The 24,391-nt window shown below is 36.9% G+C and overlaps 1 protein-coding gene across 2 annotated transcripts in view; it reads left to right on the top strand.

The window, feature by feature from the left end:
* The first annotated feature begins 2,764 nt into the window (after positions 1 to 2,764).
* Positions 2,765 to 24,391, top strand: part of CCDC186 (coiled-coil domain containing 186) — a 44,949-nt gene continuing 23,322 nt past the window's right edge. The window contains exons 1-5 of one of the 2 annotated variants that reach the window (XM_035029489.1): positions 2,765 to 2,968; positions 9,807 to 9,944; positions 12,905 to 13,597; positions 18,284 to 18,410; positions 22,578 to 22,706. In XM_035029489.1, the coding sequence (XP_034885380.1) occupies positions 12,939 to 13,597; positions 18,284 to 18,410; positions 22,578 to 22,706 (915 nt within the window). In that variant the 5' untranslated portion in view covers positions 2,765 to 2,968; positions 9,807 to 9,944; positions 12,905 to 12,938. The remainder of the gene's footprint in view (positions 2,969 to 9,806; positions 9,945 to 12,904; positions 13,598 to 18,283; positions 18,411 to 22,577; positions 22,707 to 24,391) is intronic. The other variant, XM_035029494.1, reaches the window with a different exon arrangement.

The raw sequence follows: 24,391 nt of genomic DNA, 5'->3' as shown, positions 1-24,391 counted from the left end.
CCCTTTGCATATTATACACTTTGGAAGAAAGTTATTACACACAGCCTACACCTAAGAAAGAGAAGTTATGCTCCCCCTCCTTAAGGGCCAGATACCGAAATTATTTCAAATTTGTTTACATAGATTTGTCTCTTCTCCATTTATTAATATATTTGATCATATATACTGTATATGTATTATTATGACCTCATGTTTATTTTATACTTTAAGTTATAATCCAACACTACCTCATTTCCTTGCTCAAATTTTTCCAATTTTGGTCATTGGGAGCTCTTTGAGTTGGCTCTTGTTACCCTTTGACATATTTCCATCAATGTGGGGCTGTTTTTATTTTTATTTGGGGGATTTTTTTTATCACTTTTACTTTTGGGGATATTATATCTTGTTATCTATACATATTTATGTATCTTTAAAAGATAATAACTTTTAAAAGCAGCACCAAAACTTAACAATTAACAATTTAACATTTTCTTAACAACTTCTGAATATCATGAAATTAGTGTTTAAAATATCTGGAGTCTCAAATGATTTTTAATAATTGGTATGTTCAAATCAGGCTCCAAACAAGATCCTATATTTGTATTCAGTGATGTATTTTAAAAAGATATTTCCTTTTAATCCTTTTCTTGTAATTTATAAATTGAAGTAATGGCAGTTTTTTCTTAAATTCAACTGTGAGCATATCCCCTCTGCCAAGTATACTTCACAGGTGGTATTATGTTCCTCTGTAGCATCACATCAGAAGACACTTAATATCTAGTTGTTTCTCTTTGGAGTATACTAAAATTGATCTAGCAGGTTCAAGTGATGTCAGCCCCATCTACCCATTATAAAGTTTTCCACAGGCTTTTTGTCTAATTCTAGACTCACTGATGATTGTTACCTATATCCATTATTTCATTAGGGTTTGCAAACTGCTGTCTGTTTTCTGCATTTATTATCTGGAAATCTATAAAGAACTTTCCCACATTGACTATTTGATTGAGATTCAGTTTGTAACAGGAAAGTTAGGATGCTTGATTCTTTTATCAGTTTTCAGACTGTGATGATTCTTTGGCATCTTCCAAAGGTGACCAGGGATGTTTTAAAAAAATCAACACACATTAATTTTTGACATAGTAGAAGAGTCTCAAATGCTGTTATTATTTTTAATGTTAAATTGTCCTTTGACCAGTGGGCACACTTTTGAATTGTCTCCTGAGTCTTTGACACAACTCCTATTATTTTTCTTCTTTGCTTTCTGATACACATATCTTAGACTTTCTTGCACCTTTCCTGCTCCAGACTTAGAATCAGTCCCTGATTTCCAAGAGGAGTCCAAGTGACTTTTTGTGGGAAATTATATTTAGAAATGATGGGGGATAGGGGTGTGTATTGTGCTGATTGTTATTCCAGGCCTTTTTAGTGGACACTTTTAATGAAAAAAAAAAAAATACCATGAGTTCATACTGATATTTCTAAATTCAAATTTAGAATTGCAGAATTTTTAATTTCTTTGATTTTGTATTTGTATTTCCTTTCTCTAACAATGAAAATCGTGGTATCCAGAAACAATTATTAAATGCTTTAAACTAATATAAACTAATATATATATTTCAGAAATAACACTGTGAAGGTTATTTCTAACAATATGAGCTGTGAAAAAGGCTTACATTTTTTCCCCCTTGGAGAAATATATCTCACTAGGAATGTTTGGTCGATTGACTGTTTTAAAGTCAATTTATTACTTCACTGTCAAAAACACTTTAACTGCAAAGTATGTCTCACTGCAGTATTTTCATTTAAGGAGGGAGGTGCCGTTTCCTGTTGAAAAGGAAAGAGGAATAAAGTGACATAACGTTGATTTTTTTAAGTGATTCGCCCCCTAGCAGTTAGCGTCAAAGAAGCTTAACAGAACAGGAACAAGCTTTGCTTTACAAACTCTCACGTTGACAACTTGACAGAATTAACTACTTTCACTCATGAGTTGGATGAGTAGGAAGTCCTAAACCAAAGAACATCACTGGAGAGCGTAGATTTCAATTCGCAGATTGAAACCTCCCCTTATTTGCACCCGATTAGGCAACTGTATTCAACACACTTTTTCCTCCAATACACTTTTTGTTGCTGATTATTGAGTAGCTCCTGCATGTCAATCCCCACAATGCGAACCGGGACACCCAGCCGGGAGAGGACACTTCCCGCGCTCAAGGCGCTCACAGCCTGGTGCCAGGGACGAACGCACGAACAGTTTATTATTAAACAATGGCAGTGTGTGCCAGGTTGAAGATACGAACGCGGTGTTATGGAAACCCCCAGAATCTCTCCCAGGGTTGAATTGTCAGAGGGACAGGTAGGCTCCTCCTGCTAATTCCGCCTACGTCAGGTGCAAGGTTTGCGCATCAGAGCTGGGAAGTCACAATTTCGAATTCTTTTATCGCTTTATACCCCTGACTAATATGAGAAGAGTCAAAGAGTGAGGTGGGTTTATACCCAATGAGAACGTCCTACAGAAAGAAAGAACAGGCTTAGGGTGGGAGTGGCGTGAGAGACAGGACAGGACTAGCAGGATTGCTGGCCAGCCGACTCTGTCGGGGCGTGGGTGCCCAGCGAACGTGAGCGCCGGGCTGGGCCCTACGGGGGAGGAGGCGGTGCGGCCCCGGCCCCGCCCACTGCAGGCAGGTTACACAGGCTCCGAGGTGCGTCGCGTCACACCGCCCGCGCCTCGCTGATTGGCTTCTCCAGGGAGCCCCACCCCCTCAGCTGTAGCGGGGCCGGATTCAGCGTCGCCGCCATCTTTGTTGATGTGTCAGCTCCGCGGGGGTTTGGGGAAGCCGTGGCGGAGGGAGCGCGGTGTCGGGCTTGTCCCTGGTCGCTGTTCCCCCCCCCCACCTCCTGGTCTGCTGGACCCCGCTATGGAGAAATTAGGCCCTGAGCCGTAGCTTCAGCGGCCTCGTTAGGGGTGCGGCCTGAAGCTCGGAGAAGTGGGGTGAGTGCTTGACGGGCGCCCGGAGCCGACCGCAGTCGCGGTGGCGGCGCGGAGGGACTGCCCACCTCCCCCGCGGTTCTGCAGGTCCTGGGTCGGCTCTCCGCCTGGCCTCTCTCGCGGGCGGTGGAGGCCGGCGAGCGCTGGGGGACGGAGTTAGGAATCCCTCCCTCTCCCTGCCTTGTTCCCTGGGTCCCGGGCCGACTGGAGAGGAGGCGGCCGAGGGATCTGCGGGGATCGGGGGCCGCGCCTCCGGAGCGGTGCTTGGAGAGCAGCTTAATTTGGGCCGATTGCCTGATCTCCCAGCGCGAACTGCAGCTAAGCCCCACCTGCTCGGCTGTTTTTCACTCAGTTGCCTATTTCTCTTTCCGTTTTCAAGTTGACTTTTATGTTTACTGTTGTGGCGACTTTTTGCCGTCTTCACAACTCTTCCGTTACTGTGATTTTAAGTAACTTAAAGATGGTTCTTTGGGATTTGGGTTTTGAGAGATACTATTGCTGGTTTTTATGTTGCCTTTCTTCCAAGGACGTCAGGCATTTGATAAACCTTGGCTGGTAAGGATATTTCAAATTTGTGTCAATCAAACTTGTAACATGGGAAAGCCTCTTCTACGTTTCCCCCAGCAGCAAGACTGGGGATAGCGCAGGTGTAATTAATGCTTAGCTGTTAGCAATTTAACAACTGTAGCTAATATTCACATCTTCGTTTTGTTTAAAGAGGCCTGAATTTAGAGTCGGAGCATCTGGATTAGAATCTGCCTCTTTCGGGACGCCTGGGTGGCTCAGTTGGTTGGGCGACTGCCTTCGGCTCAGGTCATGATCCTGGAGTCCCGGGATCGAGTCCCGCATCGGGCTCTCTGCTCAGCGGGGGGTCTGCTTCTCCCTCTGACCCTCCCCCCTCTCATGCTCTATCTCATTCTCTCTCTCAAATAAATAAATAAAAAGAAAAAAAATCTTAAAAAAAAAAGAATCTGCCTCTTTCACTTGATAGTTTTGTTACCTGTGAGGATTAGTATAGTAAAAATAATGGTGTATACAGTGCCAGGCATTTGGCAGTTTTCTTCGTGTGTGTGTTTGTGATGTTCCTTGATGCCTAGCGTTTTTACTTCTTCCTAAATGATAGACTGGAAGTTTTTGTAAGAAAAGTGTGCAGTAAGTCAGTGGAACAGTATTTCAAAAGGTGTGCTGGTAGTCATTAAAAAAAAAAAAAAAGATTTAGTGTGTAGGTATGCAAATTGGGTGTAGCCTTCCTAACTACAAACTACACCTTCATATTTGCGGGGTTAATCTTGTGGGAAAGATTAAGGTTCAAGAGACATTCACAGTGAAACTGAACTATCTCCTTGTGAATAAAATCTCCTCTCTGTACAGCTACTTTTCAAATTTTATTCATCATTGCAAAAATAGAAAAGTGATGATTGGCCTCTTAATTTTATTTAAAATCAGTAAAGGTATTGAGTAGTTCACAAATCTTACAAAGAATTAAAACTCCTTTTTGCACTGTAGTAGGCAAACATATACTCAAGAATACCTGGAAATGCCTGGCTTGTGTTTATGTGTGTTTTTCCCTGGAAATGCATGGATTGTTTTTATGTTGATGTTATTATTTTTGAAACCTTGTCAAATTCAGAATACCAGCATATAAACCTAGAGATTTCTTTCAACAGTGAAGGTTCCAGAGGGTGTCATTGGTATTTCAGAGTCTTACTGCTAACATGAAAGGAGTGGTATAGCACAGTAACTACTCTGTGACCTTTTAGTTCCTTCACCCGTAAATGCAAGAGTTGTCCTTTAGTACTATTCAATGATAGCATAGCTGATGGCAATTTCTTAGTATATTCAGTTTAAAAACATCTATTTACATCTATATGCTGACATCAGCAAGTGGGGTAAAACAGTACAGAATACTCTTAATGAAGAGATTAATAGGTCGAAGCATCCTCTTTTAGAAATTAGAAAAATCATCTTTCCCTTTGAAGAATGACTAGTAATCTGTATTAGTTTTCCAAATTCATCTAACAATTTCATGTGAAAGAATCCTTGACCTCAAGTTCTGCTTTTTTTCTTTCAATAAAATTTAGGTTTTTCTTTTATCCCTTATTTCTGGCTTTAAATAATAAAGCCAAGGGGCACCTGGGTGGCTAAGTCAGCTAAGTGTCTGATTTATGCTAGGACATGATCTCAGGGTCCTGAGATTAAGGCAGCCTGGAGGTCACTACTCAGCCAGGACTCTGCTTCTCCCTCTTCCTCTCCATCTGCCCCCTCCCCCAGCTTGTGCTCATGCTCTCTCAAATAAATAAAATCTTTAAAAAAATAAAGCTGATTCTTGAATTTCTCATAAACATTCACTAGGCTTAGGGTATTGTAAATGTTATATTTAGTGTTTCAGGGCAACAGTAGGAGGATAGATCTACGCTCTAATCTTATATTTTTTCAGACTTCTTGAACTTTTTTAGCTACTGATATTTAAAAAATCTATTTGGACTAAGTAAACAAAAGGAAAAATATTGACATGAAGGGACAATAGACACAAAGTCAAAATTAAACCCACCAAAGAAAGTATTGATTGGATTGTGAGTATATTTGTCATTAAGACATGAACTGATAGTCTGCTGTAGGGATGATTATGTAGTAAGTACTAATGAATAATGTTTTTGGTAAACTGTATCATACCATATTAACTGAACGCAGGCCAAAGGTAAGGTTTCAAAATTTAAACATTAACCAGAACCCCTTAATAGAAGGCAGACTTACAACTTACCTTTAATTTTTTTATTAGTCTTCCTTTTTGAAAAGGAAACTATAGGTCAATCTTTTTTTTTCTTTTAATTTTCAGATTTGGGAAAATATTAGACAAAAATACTTTTTGTATTTCCTGAGACTCATTGAAGTTTATATAGTGAGTGCTCTACAGATAGCTTCAAAATAAGATTTTTGTATTAATAACTTTTTGCTTTAAAACTTAATAGAGTTATAAAATTGCATTGTCTAAGAGTAAACTGATAATATGACAGATAACTTGATAATGTGATAGATGGTATGGCCACTTACCTCTTTTTCCTGGAATCCTGATGGACCATAATTTCTCTTGTTATCCTGTCACAGGATTTGGTACTATTTGGGGAGGGACTCCTGCTGCATCTGTTGCCCTGAGTTTTTTTTTTTTTTTTTTATGATTGATTGGTTAATTGATTATTAGGAGAGAGAGCACGAGGGAGCAAGCAAGCAAGCACAGGAATGTGAGGGGCAAAGGGAGCGGGGGAGAGAATCTCAAGCCGATTCCAGCACTGAGCGTGGAGCCCCATGCAGGGCTTGATCTCAGGACTCTGAGATTACAACCTGAGCTGAAACCAAGAGCCACTCAACCAACGGCACCACCCAGGCACCCCTTGAGTCTGTCTTTCTGACATCTTTTTTTGTAATGTAATGTACATAACTGTAAAAATTACTCTGCCCTGAGTCTTAGGTGCAAAGCTAAACAAACCCCCACAGGGATAATTGACCTTGGCTTCATACTCTTTTAACTGGTAGGATAAAGGCAACTTTTAAAATCTAGTGGTATGTTTCACAAAAAGGAAACTCATTAGGGTTAAATTTTACCTACAAACTTAATTAGAATGTGAGTACCATACAAAATATTTCTCCCTTTTGATAGAATTTAGAGTTCTTTGAAATTGCTAGCTTAGTCTTTTTTTTTAGTTTTTAATCTGATTTGCATAAATTCACCTGTTAACTTCAGTGTCTGGTATTTTCATCATGTGAAACAAAGTTTTCATTTTTTTTTTTAAGATTTTATTTATTTATTTGACAGACACAGCGAGAGAGAGGGAACACAAGCAGGGGGAGTGGGAGAGGGAGAAGCAGGCCTCCTGTGGAGCAGGGATCCCAATGCGGGGCTAGATCCTAGGACCCTGGGATCATGACCTGAGCCAAAGGCAGATGCTTAACGACTGAGCCAACCAGGCGTCCCAGTTTTCATGTTTCTTACACAGGTTCCTTTCTATTAGTTTAAAACTATGTTTAAAAACTTTACCCAGGAATGTGTTTGTATTTTAAAGCTAACCTCCATCAAAAATCACTTACTTGGGATTGTGATCAGATTATGTTGGACTATGGATGCATTTTTGATGTAATTTATTGCTTCTGATTTTAATTGCCATATCAAAACCTTGTTAGAACTGGTCAGATAAATTATTCTTTTGTTCATGCTGCTTTTAAAGTTTATTTGGGGAATATGTGAAAAACCTTTTAATGTGCTTGGCCTACAAAGGACAGTTAACCATTATAGTGAAGAACAGGAGTGCTCTCACAGACTCAACTTGCTTATCTTAGTGGACATGATTTTAAGAAATATACAGGTGGTGTTTGAGATTCATATGGTATAGTTTGTAACTTAAAAATTTGTTGTTGTAAATAATATTTATGCTGAACTGAGCCAGATTTTTCTGTTGGATTTAAAACATTTATGTGTATCTTACATAGCTTCAGGGGGAACACGGACAGATGTTCATATTAAAATGCTGTAAACACAAAGAGTAAAAGATTTAAGATGGAGCTTTTTTTTTTTTTTAACATAGAGCTTTTATATATATTGGTCCACTATACCCGAACGTAAACTCCCTAACGGATGCGTGTTTTCTCTACTATCGTGTTCCCAACGCATAGAACAGTGCCTGCACATAATACGCGCAGTACATGTTTGGTGTATTAATTAATAGTTCAGAAATGTATTTGTAACTTGGTACTTTTCTATGAGGCTTGTTTGTTTGATAACCTGTTGCCAAATATCTGTGGATTGGATTCATTTGTATTTGCAGTTTATTGAGTTAGCCTGTTTTTTTGTTTATACTGCTAATTACTAAGAAAAAAGGTAATTGTACTAAAAGCTGTTAAAGACAGTGTTTTTATTTGTAAGGCTCTTAATATGGAAATAATTTGGTAGAAATATGAGTTCTTGCATTAAGAAATAAAACAGAGGAGGATAATGATTGGCTTTAAGGCAAATAAAAAATGTTTCTTGACCAGTTGCCTACAGCTGATGAGCTCCAGTAAGAGCGAAACCAGTTCTCACTTCTCTGATACTGAAGTGTGAATTGGTCCTGTAGTACTGTGTCAGAAACAACTCTGAAAAAAAGTACTTAAACTGAGAGGAATTTTGTGACTGTTAAGTTTTAAATATAGTATTTTCCTCTAATGAGTAAGAGTTGCTAAAAAGTCAAATAACCTGTATTTTTTTTTTAACCTCAAAAAAGGAATTGATGTAATCTGTATCTTTATATGTGAGTATAGATTTGATTTGTATAAGCTTCTTTTTAAAACAATCTTGTAAACAAATGTCTAGTTTTATATCCTGTCTTTTTAAACTACTCTTAGGCTATTGGATCCTCAGTAATTTTGATGACAACTACTCCTGTCCCCCAAAGAAAAAACTTGGACACAACCAGACTGGCCCACATCTGTATGGCCAGCTGGAGGCCCACAAGAGGACTCAGCTCACTGTTTTTTTCCCCCCTCTTATTACCTGGTTAATTATGGATATAATCAAACTCATTGTGGTGCCTCCCCCCCCCCCCGCCCCAGTCTTTTGCAGTTACTTAATCTTTGATGATGGCTTTGTTGCATATATACACATAGATTTTCCTTAACCCATCTCCTTTTCCTTTTGTGTCCAACTAGTATTCATTTGAGCATCAGAAAACTCAGTTTGCAAGCTAAGTGGTTACCAGATGTCAATTTATGTGAAGACTTTTTCAAAGGTCAGGGGCATATTACTGATCAACAGTATAGAAAGTACTTGTCTTTTGAAGTTAAACTTAGTTTTCTTTAATTTACAAAAGGATAATATATAAAACAGTCTAAGCTGAGGTAATCATAAACACAGGCTTATTGTTTTGTTTTTGTTTTTTTTTTTAACCTAGATGAATATTCAGAATGAGACAAACTTTTATTGTTCTGCACATTACAAGTCTCAGATCATTGTATAAACCCAGTGGACCCCACCCTTATTGAGAACTGAAAAGCATTTAATATTTGCAAGAATGAATGCAAATGTAGTAGAGAATATATTTGTTGATTTATTATCATTATTGCTGGAGATTTAAGAGGTTTGATTCAGTTCAGAGTGATGTTTCTCCTTGCCAATACAGAGGTCATTTAAAAGACTGTTGAGAAGTGTCACAGGGAAGGCTGTGACTGTGTGCTTAATGAGTGTAAATGCAGTATGTTTTCATTTACATGAGAGTATTTTTGTACTTACAATGAGAAAATTTGGAGGAAGATGAGGTGTTAAAATTGGACCTTTAAGTATAATTAGGCTTTGGATAGACTGAAGAGAAGGACATTCTAGATGGGAGCAAAGCCATGGAAATGTTAATGTGCAGATTGGAGGAATCTTGAGTAGACTGGTCAGGGACTGGCAGATTATAGCGAAGTCCTAGGATTTTAGGAATGTGTTGAGAGAGAAGACTGGGAAAGTAGTATGATTGGTTTACTGAGGAATTGCAACTCTGAAGTGTAAACATAAAATGGTTTTAGTTTTTCCTTATTGGGTCTCCCATCGTACTGTGTAAAACGCCCCCATCCTTTCCACTTCCCTCTGAAATATAGTCCCCTAATAATGTACTAATTAGATGTCCTATCTTTCTGCCACTTTTGATTACTAGAGAAAATTTATTCCAGAAATTAAGACAGGTTTCAATCATTTAAAAAAAAAGCAACAAAAAACATTAATCACAAACTCCTTGTTCTACCTGAAGAAAGGTTGAAAGTGTTAATTCCCAGCTGCTTGGATTAAAGAAGAGGTAATTTGGCTCTAAAATATGTCCTTTTTTTTTTTCTCTAGCTAGCCCTTTTGGAGTTGGGGGAAGAAGACCAGCCAGTGGAAGCAGAATTCTTATTACAGGAACCTCTAAAGAGGGAAGAGATAGCCCTGGCCTCAGTCTGATTCGTGTGGTTGCATTTGGTGGAGGTCTCTGTGGAGGTAGTGTGTGGATTTTTTAGGGGCAGTGTTGTAGCTCCCTGGTCCCCTGTGCTATCGAGGGTCAGCCCACTTCATAGGGCATCTCCTGTTCCCTTTTGGCAGAGCCATTGTAGTACACACTTCAACCCCTTCTCTGAATTGGGTGACACTTGACCTGGTGCTGTCTCAAGTCACTTGCTCATTTCATGGAGTAAGATTGAGAAACCAACATTTTAAGTGTTACAGGTATGAAGTGATTACACCTGGATTGGGTTACAGGTAGGGGACAGTGGCAGTAGAAAGGAGGGTATAATTGGAGACATGAAATTGGTAAAAGAATACGAGGGCAAAGGAAGGAAGGAGTCATGACTAAGAAAAATTATACCATTGGAGCGCCTGGGTGGCTCAGTCGGTTAAGCATCTGCCTTCGGCTCAGGTCATGATCCCAGGGTCCTGGGATCAGCCCCACGTTGGGCTCTTTGCTCAGTGGGGAGCCTGCTTCTCCCTCTCCCTCTGTCTACCACTCTGCCCCACTTGTGCTCTCTCTCTGTCAAGTAAATAAATAAAATCTTAAAAAAAAAAAAGATACCATTGACAGAAATAGAAAGGATTCACTGGGAGTGCTCAATTATAGGAGCTATAATTTGCTTTGGGATTTATGCCATTTTGAGTTTGAGGTTATCATGGAACATCCATTCAAAATGTCTGTATTCAGGTGAAGATTTTCATATGGACACATAGAGTGAAGGCAAGCAGGTAATTTGTTATCTGTAACTCAAGAACACAAGACTGAAAGTAACTAATGTGGATATCAGGAGTTGTTGGTTCAAATTATCAAAATGGTTGAATTCTAGGAGGGAAAATAAAGTTGAAGAGTGAATTGAGGAGAATATGAAAGCTGGATAAAAAGATAATTCTTTACAATTGATGCTTTTCTCTTGACAAAGCATGGCACACATTCTCTAATGATAGTTTCTTCTTACTTGCTTTATGCTGGAGAGTCCTAATCCCTTTATATATTCTCATTTAAATAGATTATCTATTTTGGTCTGTTGCTATTAACATTGGTTATGATGTTTAAAACCATTTTTAGATTTCTAAATTAAGATTTCAAATTCAACACATTCACAAGTTGTATCTTAAAGTGACTTACTTTAGGGAGAACTATATAGTCTAATACCCCTATCTGAGAATTACTTTACTTTGTCCTTGATTTTGGGATACAGTGTGCTTATGAGGCCTTTTATTAACTTACTGCATTAATTTGTATTGTCTAAACCAAGACTTTAATACTAGTAGGGGCTTTGTCTTGTATATAACATAACATATGCAGCAAGATAATGATCATTTTTTTTTTTTTAAAGATTTTATTTATTTGAGAGAGAGAGAGAGAATGAGAGAGAGAACACGAGACAGGGGAGGGTCAGAGGGAGAAGCAGGTTCCCCGCTGAGCAGGGAGCCCGATGCAGGGCTCAATCCTGGGACTCCAGGATCATGACCTGAGCTGAAGGCAGTCGCTTAAGCAACTGAGCCACCCAGGCGCCCTGATAATGATAATTTCTATTTGGTTGTTTGGAAATATGTTATATAGATAGTAATTTGTAGTGTTAAGGTCAATGTCTATACTAGTTGATGGCCCAAAGGGAGAGAAAGCAGAGGAGGAAGTCTATATACTTCCTTTCTTAGAATTATTCTTCCCCATTTTCTGCATTCCTAGAATAATGTTCCTCAAATACTAGTTTTATTCTACCACTTCTGTACTTTAATTCAATACCCGAGAATCTATTGTGTGCTAGAAACTATAGAATAATAAAGTATACAAGTCTATCATGATTTATTGTCATAAAATTCACTTCTGCATATCATTCTGAGGATTCTGACACTCTTCTCTTACCCTTTTTCACCACCCCCCAACCAGGACTTTTATCACAGACCAATAAAAACATCTGTCTTTCTATTCAAAAATTTTATATTTGTTTTATTTTCCATAAGTACACCTTCCATCTGAAATTACTTCTTTTCTAGTTTGTCAAAGCTCTGATTTGCCCCCTTTTTTATCCAACCTTATATGACACTGATAACTCATCAACCCTATAGGTGCTTTGTTGATGTGTGATGAAAGAAGATGACAAGTCTTCTTCATCAAGATTGCTGGAATATTTTATATTTATCTGTCTTAGGATAATTTTTGAAGTTGACTAATTTTCAGAAAATCGCTAAAATAGCAACCATCATAATAAACAGCATAAAAATGTATTCTAGTTGTTGAATTAATCAGTGTTTCCTTTATGAGCTGGGCAGTGCATATGGGCTCCATTTGAGTTGCACTGAACATTGTTTATTCTTGATGAGAATGTTTGGAGATACCATGGTACTTCTTGGATTTTTGCCTGGATGGAAAACAAATTCGTGTCAGGGATCTTTAACACCCAGACTTATTTTAGCTCAGCTTTAGGTGCCTGGGCTATAGATAGTTGTGTTTTTTTATTAGTTTTCCTTCTTAGTAAATTTTTATCATCATTAATGTGTTTTATAATCTTTCTCTTCTAGTGTTTCCACTGCTATCTTATTTCCCCAGTATTTTCTTACAGATTCTTGAAATGGTCTTTTCCCCCTCATGGACTGAAGAATTCTAAACAATTGAATTCTAACAACTTAAACTGTAGATATTTCATACCCAACATCTTATGGGGGTGACTAAGGAATGCCAAACTGCAGCTGAAGTGAAGTTGTGTGAATGACTTAAAGGAGGAAAGAGTAAGACTTTGTAGGACCCTACTGATAGCCGCACACTTGGATTGTCTGGCCTATTTGGTTTTTGTTCTCCCCCGCCCCCCGCCAAAGAAAGTCTTTTAAAAGAGTTACTAGTGGTAAAATCTGTGGCCTCCGTTATTCCACATCATGGAGTTTGTGCAAATACATATGAGGTCTTGGTTTAAAAAACTTTATTTTTTTAAATTTTGATGTTTTGACTTTTTTAGATGTAAAACGAAGATCAGGAACAGATTTGAAAAAATGCAGAGTGAAGTGATGTCAATCAGCATGTCAGAGACAGAGCATATAGCTTCCATTTCCCCTGATAAAAATATTGGGAAAACATTTGAATTAAAGGAAGACTTCTGCAACTCGTTTTCTGTTGATGAAAGCAGCAGCTTAGAAAATGAGTCTAAACTGTCGTCATTAAACTCTGATAAAACGTCATGTCAGCCTAATGAACATAATCAAATTGAAGCACAGGAAAATTGTATTCAGGATCATGGTGGAGGTGAGGATTCTTGTGCTAAAACAGACGTATGCCCAGAAAATTCTGAACAAGTAGGTAATTTTCCTGGTGGAGATTTGACAAAGCAAATTGCAAAAACAAATGAAACGGAACAGACAGTAACACAAATATTGGCGGAATTAAGGTCATCTACATTTACAGAAGCAGCGAATCAAAAGACTTATTCAGAAAGTCCCTACGATACAGACTGCACCAAAAAACTTATTTCAAAAATAAAGAACGTTTCAGCGTCAGAGGATTTGTTGGAAGAAATAGAATCTGAGCTCTTATCTACAGAGTTTGTGGAAGAACACCGAGTACCAAATGGAATGAATAAGGGAGAACATGCATTAGTTATGTTTGAAAAGTGTGTACAAGAGAAGTATTTACAGCAAGAGCACACCATAAAGAAGTAAGTTTTTAATTTTGGGGGATTTTCTCCCCCTGCTGGGATTAAAGATTGAATTCTTTAAAGAAAGGTATCATCTTGTCCATTCTTAATTCCACAATAGACATGCCTGTTGTAGTTGATCAACAAATAATGTATTTACTGAATAATTGAGCAAATGTCAAGTTTGTCTAGTTATTTAATATATGCCTAAAAGAATAAATACTAATGTGAGTTCATTAAAGATCTAGAAATATTTATAAAGACAACTCAAGTTTTTCAGTTTTGAAAGAATGTAGAGCATAATATTGTCAAAACTATGAGAAATTCAAAAGAAAATGAGAAGTCTTACAATTCAAAAAGATTTTCTTAAAATTTCCATTGTAAATTCATTGGTTTTAAAAATTAAAATTTAGAGAAGAGTTGGTTATCAGTAATTAAGAACACATTTTTAGACTTCCCTTGGATTTTTGAAGTTAATTTCTATATTGATAGTTTTATTTTATCCTTTTCTAATGGTATTATATCATCCTGTATTTTTATTCTAGATTTTTATATCTAAGTGTTGCAAATGTTTAGGTAGTCTTTTTTTCTTTTAAGATTTTATTTATTATTAGAGAGAGCTTGAGCAGGGAGGAGAGGGAGAAACAGGCTCCCCGCTGAGCAGGGAGCAGATCCTAGGACCCCAGGATCATGACCTGAGCCAAAGGCAGACATTTAACTGAGCCACCCAGGTGCCCCTAGGTAGTTTTTTATAACGTTTAAGAAAGGAAAATAAAACATGCTAGCCTTCACTAAAATACAGACTGATTCTCTTTTTTTTAAATGATACTTAAAAAAAAATTTGGAATGGGAGGTATGTATGTAGAGAAAGCGGAGGAGGAAGTCTCTATACTAGAGGAGGGTGACAGAAGAAAATATACCATAATCCAACTATTGCTAGATATGTAACTGGCTTTTTTTTTTTTTTAAGATTTTATTTATTTGAGACAGAGAGGGAGAGATAGAGAGCACAAGCAGGGGGAGAGGCAGGCAGAGGGAGAGGGAGAAGCAGGCTCGTCGTTGAGCAGGGAGCCTGATGCGGGACTCCATCGCAGGACCCTGGGATCATGACGTGAGCCAAAGACAGTTGCTTAACCAACTGAGCCACCGAGGCGCCCCTGTAACTGGCTTTTTTTTTTTTAAGATTTTATTATTTGAGACAGAGAGAATGAGAGACAGAGAACATGAGAGGGAGGAGGGTCAGAGGGAGAAGCAGACTCCCCGCCGAGCAGGGAGCCCGATGCGGGACTCGATCCCGGGACTCCAGGATCATGACCTGAGCCGAAGGCAGTCGCTTAGCCAACTGAGCCACCCAGGCGCCCTGTAACTGGCTTTTAATGATCTCCTTGCTTCTAGTGTTTACTCTTCTAGATTTTCTTACTCAGTGAATCAGTCTTCCCCAAACCAGCTTACCCTTCATTGGTTTATCCAGTGAACTTTAATCTCTTAAGCATCCAGAACTCTTCCTTTTTTCTATTTTTTGTTTTTATTTTAGATTGTGACAAAATACACATAAAATTTACCATCTTAACTGTTTTTAAGTGTGCAATTCAGTAGTGTTAGGTTTATTCACATTTTTGTGCAACCAATCTGCATAGCTTTTTCATCTTGCAAATCTGAAACTCCCTACCCATTAAACAACTACCTATTCCCCTGCCATCAGCCCCTGACAACCACTGTTTTACTTTCTTTTTCTAAAGTTTCCTCTTGTTACTTTATATAAAAGTGCAATCATAGTATTTGTCTTTTTGCAACTGGTTTATTTCACTTAGCAGATGTCCTCAAGGGTTATCCATGTTGTAGCATCTATCAGAAATGCCTTTTTAAGGGTGAATAACATTTTATTGTATGTATATACCATATTTTGCTTTTTCATTCATCTGTCAATGGACGTTTGGGTTGCTTCCACATTTTGACTATTAATAATACTGTGAACATGAGTGTACAAATATCTCTTGAGACTCAAAGCCCTTAATACTACTCCAAAATTAATGGCTGCTACTTTTATTCATATCCTTGCTGGAATGCTGCTATTATGAATGAACTATGTGATTTTGAACTTAGACCATTAGTGCTTTTACCACTTTGGTTTTTTAGGGTAACTTCCTCATTTTCCTATCTGTACCTGTTCTTTCAGAACTTTTTTTTTTTTTTGAGATTGTCCTTGATGCCTCTTCCCACTTATCTTAGATCTGGACTCATCACTTTAATGCCTCTCTTGTAAATTGTAAGATGTTATACATTAAATAATAGCAAATACTTATATGCTGTTAATTATGTGCCAGGCACTTTATATATATTCATGGTATCAGAACAGTCCTCTATGGTATGAACTATTACTCCCCATTTTACAGATGAGGTACCTAAAGCACAGAGAGATTAAGGAACTTGCTCAAGGTCACATGCTAGTAAATGCCTCAGTTAAAATCTGAGCCTAGTTAGTCTGGCTTCAGAAGGTTTTTCAATGTGGTTATCTGAAATGAACTAGTTAGAAGTTGTTAACATTATCTAAAAATATTAGGAATACAATAGAAAATTCTTTTTTGCCCCATCCTGTCAGAACTGTGGCAGCATGGTAGACTGGGGTAAGCACAGTTTTGGTCAGAAGCCTGCAGCTGGAAGATTCCCACTTGCACTTGCAAATTCTGATTTGTTCATATCAACCTCTCTAAATCAAAATTTGTCATCTCTGTGAAGGGGACGATACCTGACGGAATTGTTTTATAGACATTAAGGCGTTATAAAAATATTAGATACTATTTTAAATAAGTTAATCTTTTGTTATACACATAATAGGATAATTGTGACTCAGGTTAGCTCTAGAACACTAGTATTTTTTTTCTTTTGCCTTCATTTAATATTCTATAAAGAAAACTGCCTTTCAGTTCCTTTGGCTTAAATTTTCACGAATGCATCTATTTCCAGTTGTCTTTGTATATACATCCATTGCTCTATTTTCTAACAGTGAGTTGTCCAAGGTCCCAACCGGAATTCTTAATTAAGAACCGTTAGTTGTGCATTGGATGTGACAGTTTGAGGGCTTGCTGCCTCTCTAAATTGCTTACTTGTGAACTCTACAGCTAGGATTCTTATGCTGCAGGTAGTTTTCTGCAACAACTTGAGTGTCCACCGAATCAAATAATCTAAGTTAAACCACTGTGCCAAAAAGACTTGAATAAACTTGCATGCTGCATTTTTCTCCTTCCCAAACATTTGCATGATTTGCTTCCTCGCTGTGGTCCTGTGTTCCTCAGAGAGGCCCACCCTGACTACCTTATCTAAATGCACTGCTCAAGGGGCACCTGGGTGGCTCAGTCGCTTGAGCACCTGACTTTGGCTCCTGGTGATCTCAGGGTGGTAAGGTCTAGCCCATTGTCGGGCTCTGTGCTCAATGGGGAGTCAGCTGGAGATTCTCTCCCTCTGCGTGCGCCCCCCCCCGACCATGCTCGCACATGCTCTCTCTCTCTCAAATAAATAAATCTTCTAAAAAAATAAAATCACTGCTCAAGTCACTGTCTTCTCGCCGTCCTTTAGTTTTCTTAACAGGACATGATTACTGCCTGATACTTTATTATGTTTATTTTCATTTTTTCCCTTTGAATGTAAACACCATGAGGGCGGGGATGGTTTGCTGACATACTTCAACACACAGAAGAGTATACGTACATAGTAGGTACCCAGTAAGCATTTGTCTGTGATCTTCAAAGTAGGAGAAAGGCCTAGGCTATGGAACTAGACCTGGGTCTAAATCTCAGTTCAACCACTTACTAACTGTGTGACCTGGAACAAGTGCTGGGCTTCAAGTTTTTGTGTTTTTTTTTAAATTCATAAAACAGATAATTTCACAGACTTACTAATTTCATAAACCTGAATATTAAATAATGCACTTAAACTTAGTAAATATTGTGAAGTAAGTGTTAAGTAATAGTTATTGCTATTAGTAATCCCAAAATATTAGCTGTTAACCTTGTTAGGTGTCATATTTTATAGTTCTGAAGACTTCACAGGTAATTTTTAAGGCTTTATTTGTATTTTTCTAGGGGACTCAAAATGAAATTTCTGCTTGAACTTTTATATTTTGTTTTATATATTTTTTAAATTTCTTCTGTAACTATTATTAGAATATCATTGAAATATTCTTAAAATCTAAAGCAAGATTTTTCACCCTCAGCATTGTTGACATTTGGGGGCATATCATTCTTTGGTGGTGGTGGGACTGTACTGTGCATTGTAAAATGTTTAGCAACATCCCTGACCTCCACCCAAAAGAATCCAGTAGCAAGCCCCACCCCTGTTGTGGCAACTGAAAATGTCTCCAGGCAAATGCCTGGAAGGGCTTTGCCTCAGATTGAGAAAACACTGGTCTGGAGGAGTTCAAATACTGAAGGGATGACGTACATAGCTGAGATACCCAAAGTGGTAAACTTAAAAAAGAGTGTGATTTTCTTTATCTGATTATATTTCACTTGATTTTAAATATACAGATTCCTAGGAAGAAGTTAATAGCCTGACTGCCAGAGAATGTTTTATAAATCATAATATATCATTACAAAAGGACTACTTAGGAATGTTGATATATTGATCATAAGTATCTATAATCTGCAAACATCCTATTTCACATCTCCGTTTTTAATTATGTTTTACTTATACTGCTCTTTTTATATTTAGGTTAATTAAAGAAAATAAGAAGCATCAGGAGCTCATCTTAGACATTTGTTCAGAAAAAGACAATTTAAGAGAAGAACTAAAAAAAAGAACAGAAACAGAGAAGCAGCATATGAGTACAATTAAACAGGTAAAAAGACAAAAATCTTTAAACACTATACTTCAATTTGTAAAATAAACACATTCCTGAAAATTTGTGTATAAATTGAAGTTCTGTAAGCTAAATTGTATTTTAATTGCAGAGGATTGCTTGGTATGTAAAGCATTCTTTTTTATGAAATGGGAATCATAGCCTGATTTTTTTCTCTTATGTAAATTTGTATTTTTCTAGGATATGTGTGAGTATATTCTATATATAATAGAAATCTGAGGAAAAAAGATTTGATTTGGCAGTCAGACTTTCTACCACTTAAAAGAAGAAGCAACATATACCTTAAAGTTTATATCTAGCATTAGAATATTTCTAAGCTTATCGTTTAAGGTGATTCCATTCTCAGTCTTATTGTGTACTACACTGGAAGACTGGCTCTCCTGCTTCAGATTTTATCTGGCTAGCTGGCTTCCCCAGTTTGTCTTTCCTCATTTTCTTTCCTTTTAAAATTTTTTAAACATGAACTCTGATATATAGATCAACAAAGTGAATATTCAGACTAGTGGCAAAGCTGAGCTGCTCTTTATCTTTCTGAGCTGCTTTTTTTCTTCTGTGGATAGGATTAGAAGCATTTTAGCCTTAAAAGTCCTTCCTTTTGTCTCATCCTTCACCAAAAACTATATAATGAAAAAAAACAACACAATAAATAATTGATAATAAAAAATTAAACCAAGTTTCACTTGCTTATGTGTTGGTATACTTAATTCACCATTACATGGTTGGAGGGTGATTGTATTTGTAAATTTTATGTAATCCTGATTTTTACGTGCTTTAGAGCTATACCACAGTAAACCAAACTTAGAATTTTAAAATGTGAGGGAAGCTTAATAATGGATGGAAGACACATTTGGGTAGACAGGTTATTGCTGGTGACCAGAAACTTCAGACTGAATACATGGGAGAGAATCACGGCTGTTCTTTTCATAAGCTTGTTAGTGGTTGTGCCTTTATTAAGGAGAAAATTGGATTCTTCTTTCTTTTGCTAGCCAGTATAGCAGGATTTTTTTTTCTTAGTTTTATCTCTAGATCTCCACCTTTCAATATGGCAGCCACTAGCCACATAAAGCCTTTGAGCACTTGAAAGGTGGCTAGTCCAAATTAAGAAACGCTGTAGGTATGAAGTACTTAATTTTGAAGACTTGGTTTAAAGTAAAATCTGTCAGTTTTTCAAGTTGATTATCAAAGTGATAATATTTTGGATATATTAAGTTTAATATTCATTTCACATTTTGCTTCTTAAAATGTGCCTACTAGAAAATATAAATTATACATATGGCTTGTATTCTATTGGACTGTGTCACTCTAGGTAATTTTGTTATAAGGAAAATACGCATATTCTATAAGCTAACATTTAGGGTTTTTTTCAACAGCTTTATTGAGATAGTTTAAATACCATGCAATTCACCCATTTCAAAGTGTACTGTTTAATGGTTTTTAGTTGTACAACCTTTACCACAATCTTAGAATACTTTATCACCACCCCGCACCCCCGCAGTGAAACCCCATATCCATTAGTAGTCAGTCCTTAGGATTTTATGTATACAAGATCATGTCATCTGCAAATAGAGAGTTTTACTTATTCCTTTCCAATCCAAGTGCATTTTATTTCATTTCTTATCTAATTGCCTGGTCTGGACCCTCCAATATGGTGTTGAATAAAAGTGGCAAGAATGGATATCCTTCTCTTGTTCGTGATCTTAGGGAAAAAGCATTCAGCCTATCACCATTAAGTTATAATGCTACCTGTGGGTTTTTCACAGATGCTCTTTATCAGGTTGAAGAAGTACCTATTTATTCCTACTTTGTGTTTTTATCATGAAAGAGTTGAAATGCTTTTTCTGCATTTATCAAAGTGATGGTGTGTTTTTGTTCTGTTGATATGGTGCATTACACTAAATGATTTCTGGATGTTATGCTGGCTTTGCATTGCTAGGATAAATAGCTTTGGGTCATGGTGTATAATTCTTTTTATATATTGCGGGATTGTTTTGCTAGTACTATAATTTCCATTGATCAAGACTTTGTCTATATTCATGAGAGATATGGTCTTACAGCTCTTTTTCTTGTGATTTCTTGGTTTTGGTGTCAGGGTAATACCCCATAGAATGAGTTGGGAAGTGTTTCTTCTTTTTTGGGGAAGAGTTTGTGAAAAATTGATTTGGTATTAATTCAAGGCACCTGGCTGCCTCAGTAGCATGTGACTCTTGATCTTGGGGTCATGAGTTTGAGCCCCATGTTGGGTATAGAGATTTCTTAAAAATAATGTCTTAAAAAAAGAATTGAGGGGCGCCTGGGTGGCTCAGTTGTTAAGAGTCTGCCTTCGGCTCAGGTCATGATCCTGGGGTCCTGGGATCGAGCCCCACGTCGGGCTCCCTGCTCAGCGGGAAGCCTGCTTCTCCCTCTCCCACTCCCCCTGCTTGTGTTCCCTCTCTCGCTGTGTGTCTCTGTCAAATAAATAAATAAAATCTTTAAAAAAAAAAAAAAAGAATTGGTATTCTTTAAATGCGTGATAGAATTTATCTGTGTAGTCTCCTGAGCTTGAATATTTCTTGGTAGGTTTTTGTTTATTTTTTTTACTAATTAAATCTCTTTACTTATAGGTCTACTCAGATTTTCTGTCTCTTCTTGAGCTAGTTTGGGTAGTTTGTATCTTTCTAGGAATTGTCCTTTTATTTCATCCATGTTAAAATGACCAATTTTTTTATTTCTGTAAGGTCAGTATGTCCCTCTTTTATTTCCATTCTAGTAATTTGAGTCTCCCCCCACCCTCTTTTTTACCTAAAGGTTTGTCAATTTTGTTAATCTTTTCAGAGAACCATTTTGTTGAATTCTCTGTTTTTTCTATTTTCTATTTAATTTTCATTCTAATACTTATTATTTCCTTCTTCTTGCCAGCTTTAGGTTTAGTTTGCTTTTTCTTTTTACAGTGTCTTAAAATGAAAGTTTGGGTTATTGATTTGAGAGCTTTCTTCTTTTTTAATATAGGTGTTTATAGCTATAAATTTCCCTCTAAGCACTGCTTTAGATATATCCCCTAAGTTTTGGTATATTGTATCTTTATATTTCTAATTTCTTCATATTTTCTAACTTTCCTTGTGATTTCTCCCATTGGTTATTGAATTTGTTGTTTAATGTTTACATATTTGTGAATTTCTGATATTTCTTGCTGCTACTGATTCTAGTTTCATTTCCTTATGGTTGAAGAACATACTTTATAAGATTTCAATCTTTTAAGTTTATTGAGGTTTATTTTATGACCTAGCATATATTCAGTCCTAGAGAACATTCCATGTGCACTTGATGAGCATGTGTATTATTCTCCAGTTGTTGGGTGGAATGCTGTATAGATGTGTTAGATCCAGTTGTTTTATAGTTTTGCTCATGTCTCCTATTTCCTTGTTAATCTTCTATCTAATTCTGTCCATTATTGAAAGGTATTGAAGTCTCCCAACTATGAATTGCCTCCTTCATTTCTGTCAGTTTTTGGTTCATGTATTTTCGTGCTATGTTATTAGGTGCATATATATTTAGAATTATTATAGATTGACCATTTAATTATTATGAAATATTCCTCTCTGGTAACATTATTTTGTAGTTTATTTTGTATATTAGTATAGCCACTCCTGTTTTCTTATGGTTGTTATTTGCTTGCAGTGTCTTTTTCCATCCTTTTTCTTACAGTCTATATTGTTGGATCTTGTGTTTTTACTCCAGTCTGACGATCTCTGCTTTTGATATGATTATTTAATACAATCTCATTTAATGTTATTGACAGTAGATTTATGTCTGCCATTCTTTTCTACGTCTCATGTTTGTTTTGTTCCTCTATCCCTCCCTCACTGCTTTCTTTTGCATTAAGTAAATAGTATTTAAATTTCTTTCATATTTTCACTATATTTTTTTGAGTTATTTCCTTAGTGATTGTTCTAGAGCTTACCATATACATCTTATCAGAATCTGCATCAGCTTTATACTACCTTAATTCTAATGAGATTTAGAAACATTGTTAACATTTACTTTTGATTTCTGTTTGAAGTATATTCATTACATTCTCTATGTTCCCTTTCATTGTTTATATTTATTTGAAGTGTTGGTGGTCTGTTTGGTATAGCTATAAAAATAATCTGGAAATAATTTTCTTTACAGTTAGAATCAAGAATAGAAGAACTCAGTAAAGAAGTTAAAACTTCCAAAGATAAACTAGTAGCTCAAGACATTGCAGCTAAAAATGCAGTTCAGCAGTTGCATAAAGAGATGGCCCATCGAATGGAACAGGTATTTTTCAAATCATTATCATTATTAACTTTATATTCTGGTGACTTTCTTGTTTAATATAAACTAATCTGTTAGACTGTTTTGCATATCAGTGGTATCTTAAGAATAGGTAATTATCTTTTTTAAAAATGCTAAAGCAATACATAAATACATGCTAACTACAAAAACATTTTTAGTAAATTAAGGAAGTATACAGGGGCATCTGGGTGGCTCAGTGGGTTAAGCGTCTGCCTTCAGCTCAGGTCATGATCCCAGGGTCCTGGGATTGAGCCCCACATCGGGCTCTCTGCTCAGCGGAGAGCCTGCTTCTGCCTCTCCCTCTGCTGCTCCCCCTGGTTGTGTGTGCGCACGCTTTCTCTTTCTCTGTCAAAATAAATACACAAAATCTTTAAAAAATAAAAATAAATAAAGGAAGTATACAGAACAAAAAGTGAAAATCCTCCTTCATTTGTACTTCTCTCTCCCTGCTCCCAAATCCCTGGTATTCCATTCCTTGTTCCAAGGCTAATTATTGATAATTTTGGTTATGTATTTTACCACATATACACGTATAAATCACACAGGCTTATGTGTATGTATTCATATACTTATTTCTCCTACTTGATTGAAATCTTACTGTGCATCTTTTTGGGTTTTTTTTCCTACTTAATACACCTTGATCATCTTTTTGAGTTGGTATATATGGAGTTCAGAAGAGATCATTTTAAGCATTGTATTATTATTACCGGACTCTTTTTTTTTTTTTTTTAATTGGGACAGAGCTGCATGTGGGCGCACTAGCTGGGGGTGGGGGGTCGTGTGTAGCACAGAGGGGAGAAGCAGACTCCCAGCTGAGCGGGGAGCCCGAGGCTATTGGCCCAATCGCAGGACCGATGTCATGACCTGAGCCAAAGGCAGATGCTCAACCAACTGAGCCACCCAAGCTCCCCTGAGCTCCTTAAGTATGGAATCTTAGTCATCTTCATTTCCTAGCACCATGCCTAACTGTTGGCCCTTATGGTGAGTTGAATCAGGAAGTATTAACTGACTGCTAACACTGTTAGTGAGATGGATCCTGTCCTTTCTACCTTGAAGCTACTATCATAGGTAGCTTTCTGGAAGAACTTTAGGAAACAGATGATCCTCATGAGACCTTTACTTCTTTGATTCTTTTCAACATGATCATTTAAAACCTATGCTATTCCCAAACTTTTTGTACTAATTGAAGAGAAAGAGGATGAAACCTTAAGACGTCAGTTTTAGTAGACTCAAAAATAGCTGATGATTAGAACCATCTGGTAAGCTTTTTAAACAATATATTTTTTGGAGTTTATTATATTTTAGAATAAAAACAAAATAATAGTTGGATATATACAATAACTCACAGAGTAAAAAATGAGTCTTCTTCCAAACCTTTTCTTCCATTTTTCCCTTTCCCAGAAGTAACCATTGATGCAAGTTTCCTGTGTATTCTTCCCAAAATGTTTGTTGCACAGACAAGCATGTATGTATTCCTGGGACTTCCTCCTCCCATTCCACTCCTTTTTAATAAATGGCAACATGTTGCATTCACTACTATGTTACTGTTCCCTTTATATAGATGAAGAATCTAGGTGAAGTTATTAATAATAGCTAATATATTGAGATTTACCTATGTGCCAGGCCATGTTTAAAAAACACTTTACAATTTATTTAATCTTCACAAT

This window comes from Mirounga leonina, unplaced genomic scaffold, assembly GCF_011800145.1.
Source record: "Mirounga leonina isolate KUSES-001 unplaced genomic scaffold, KU_Mleo_1.0 Mir_114, whole genome shotgun sequence".
Classification (NCBI taxonomy): Eukaryota; Metazoa; Chordata; class Mammalia; order Carnivora; family Phocidae; genus Mirounga; species Mirounga leonina.
This window is presented reverse-complemented; position numbering and strand designations above follow the sequence as displayed.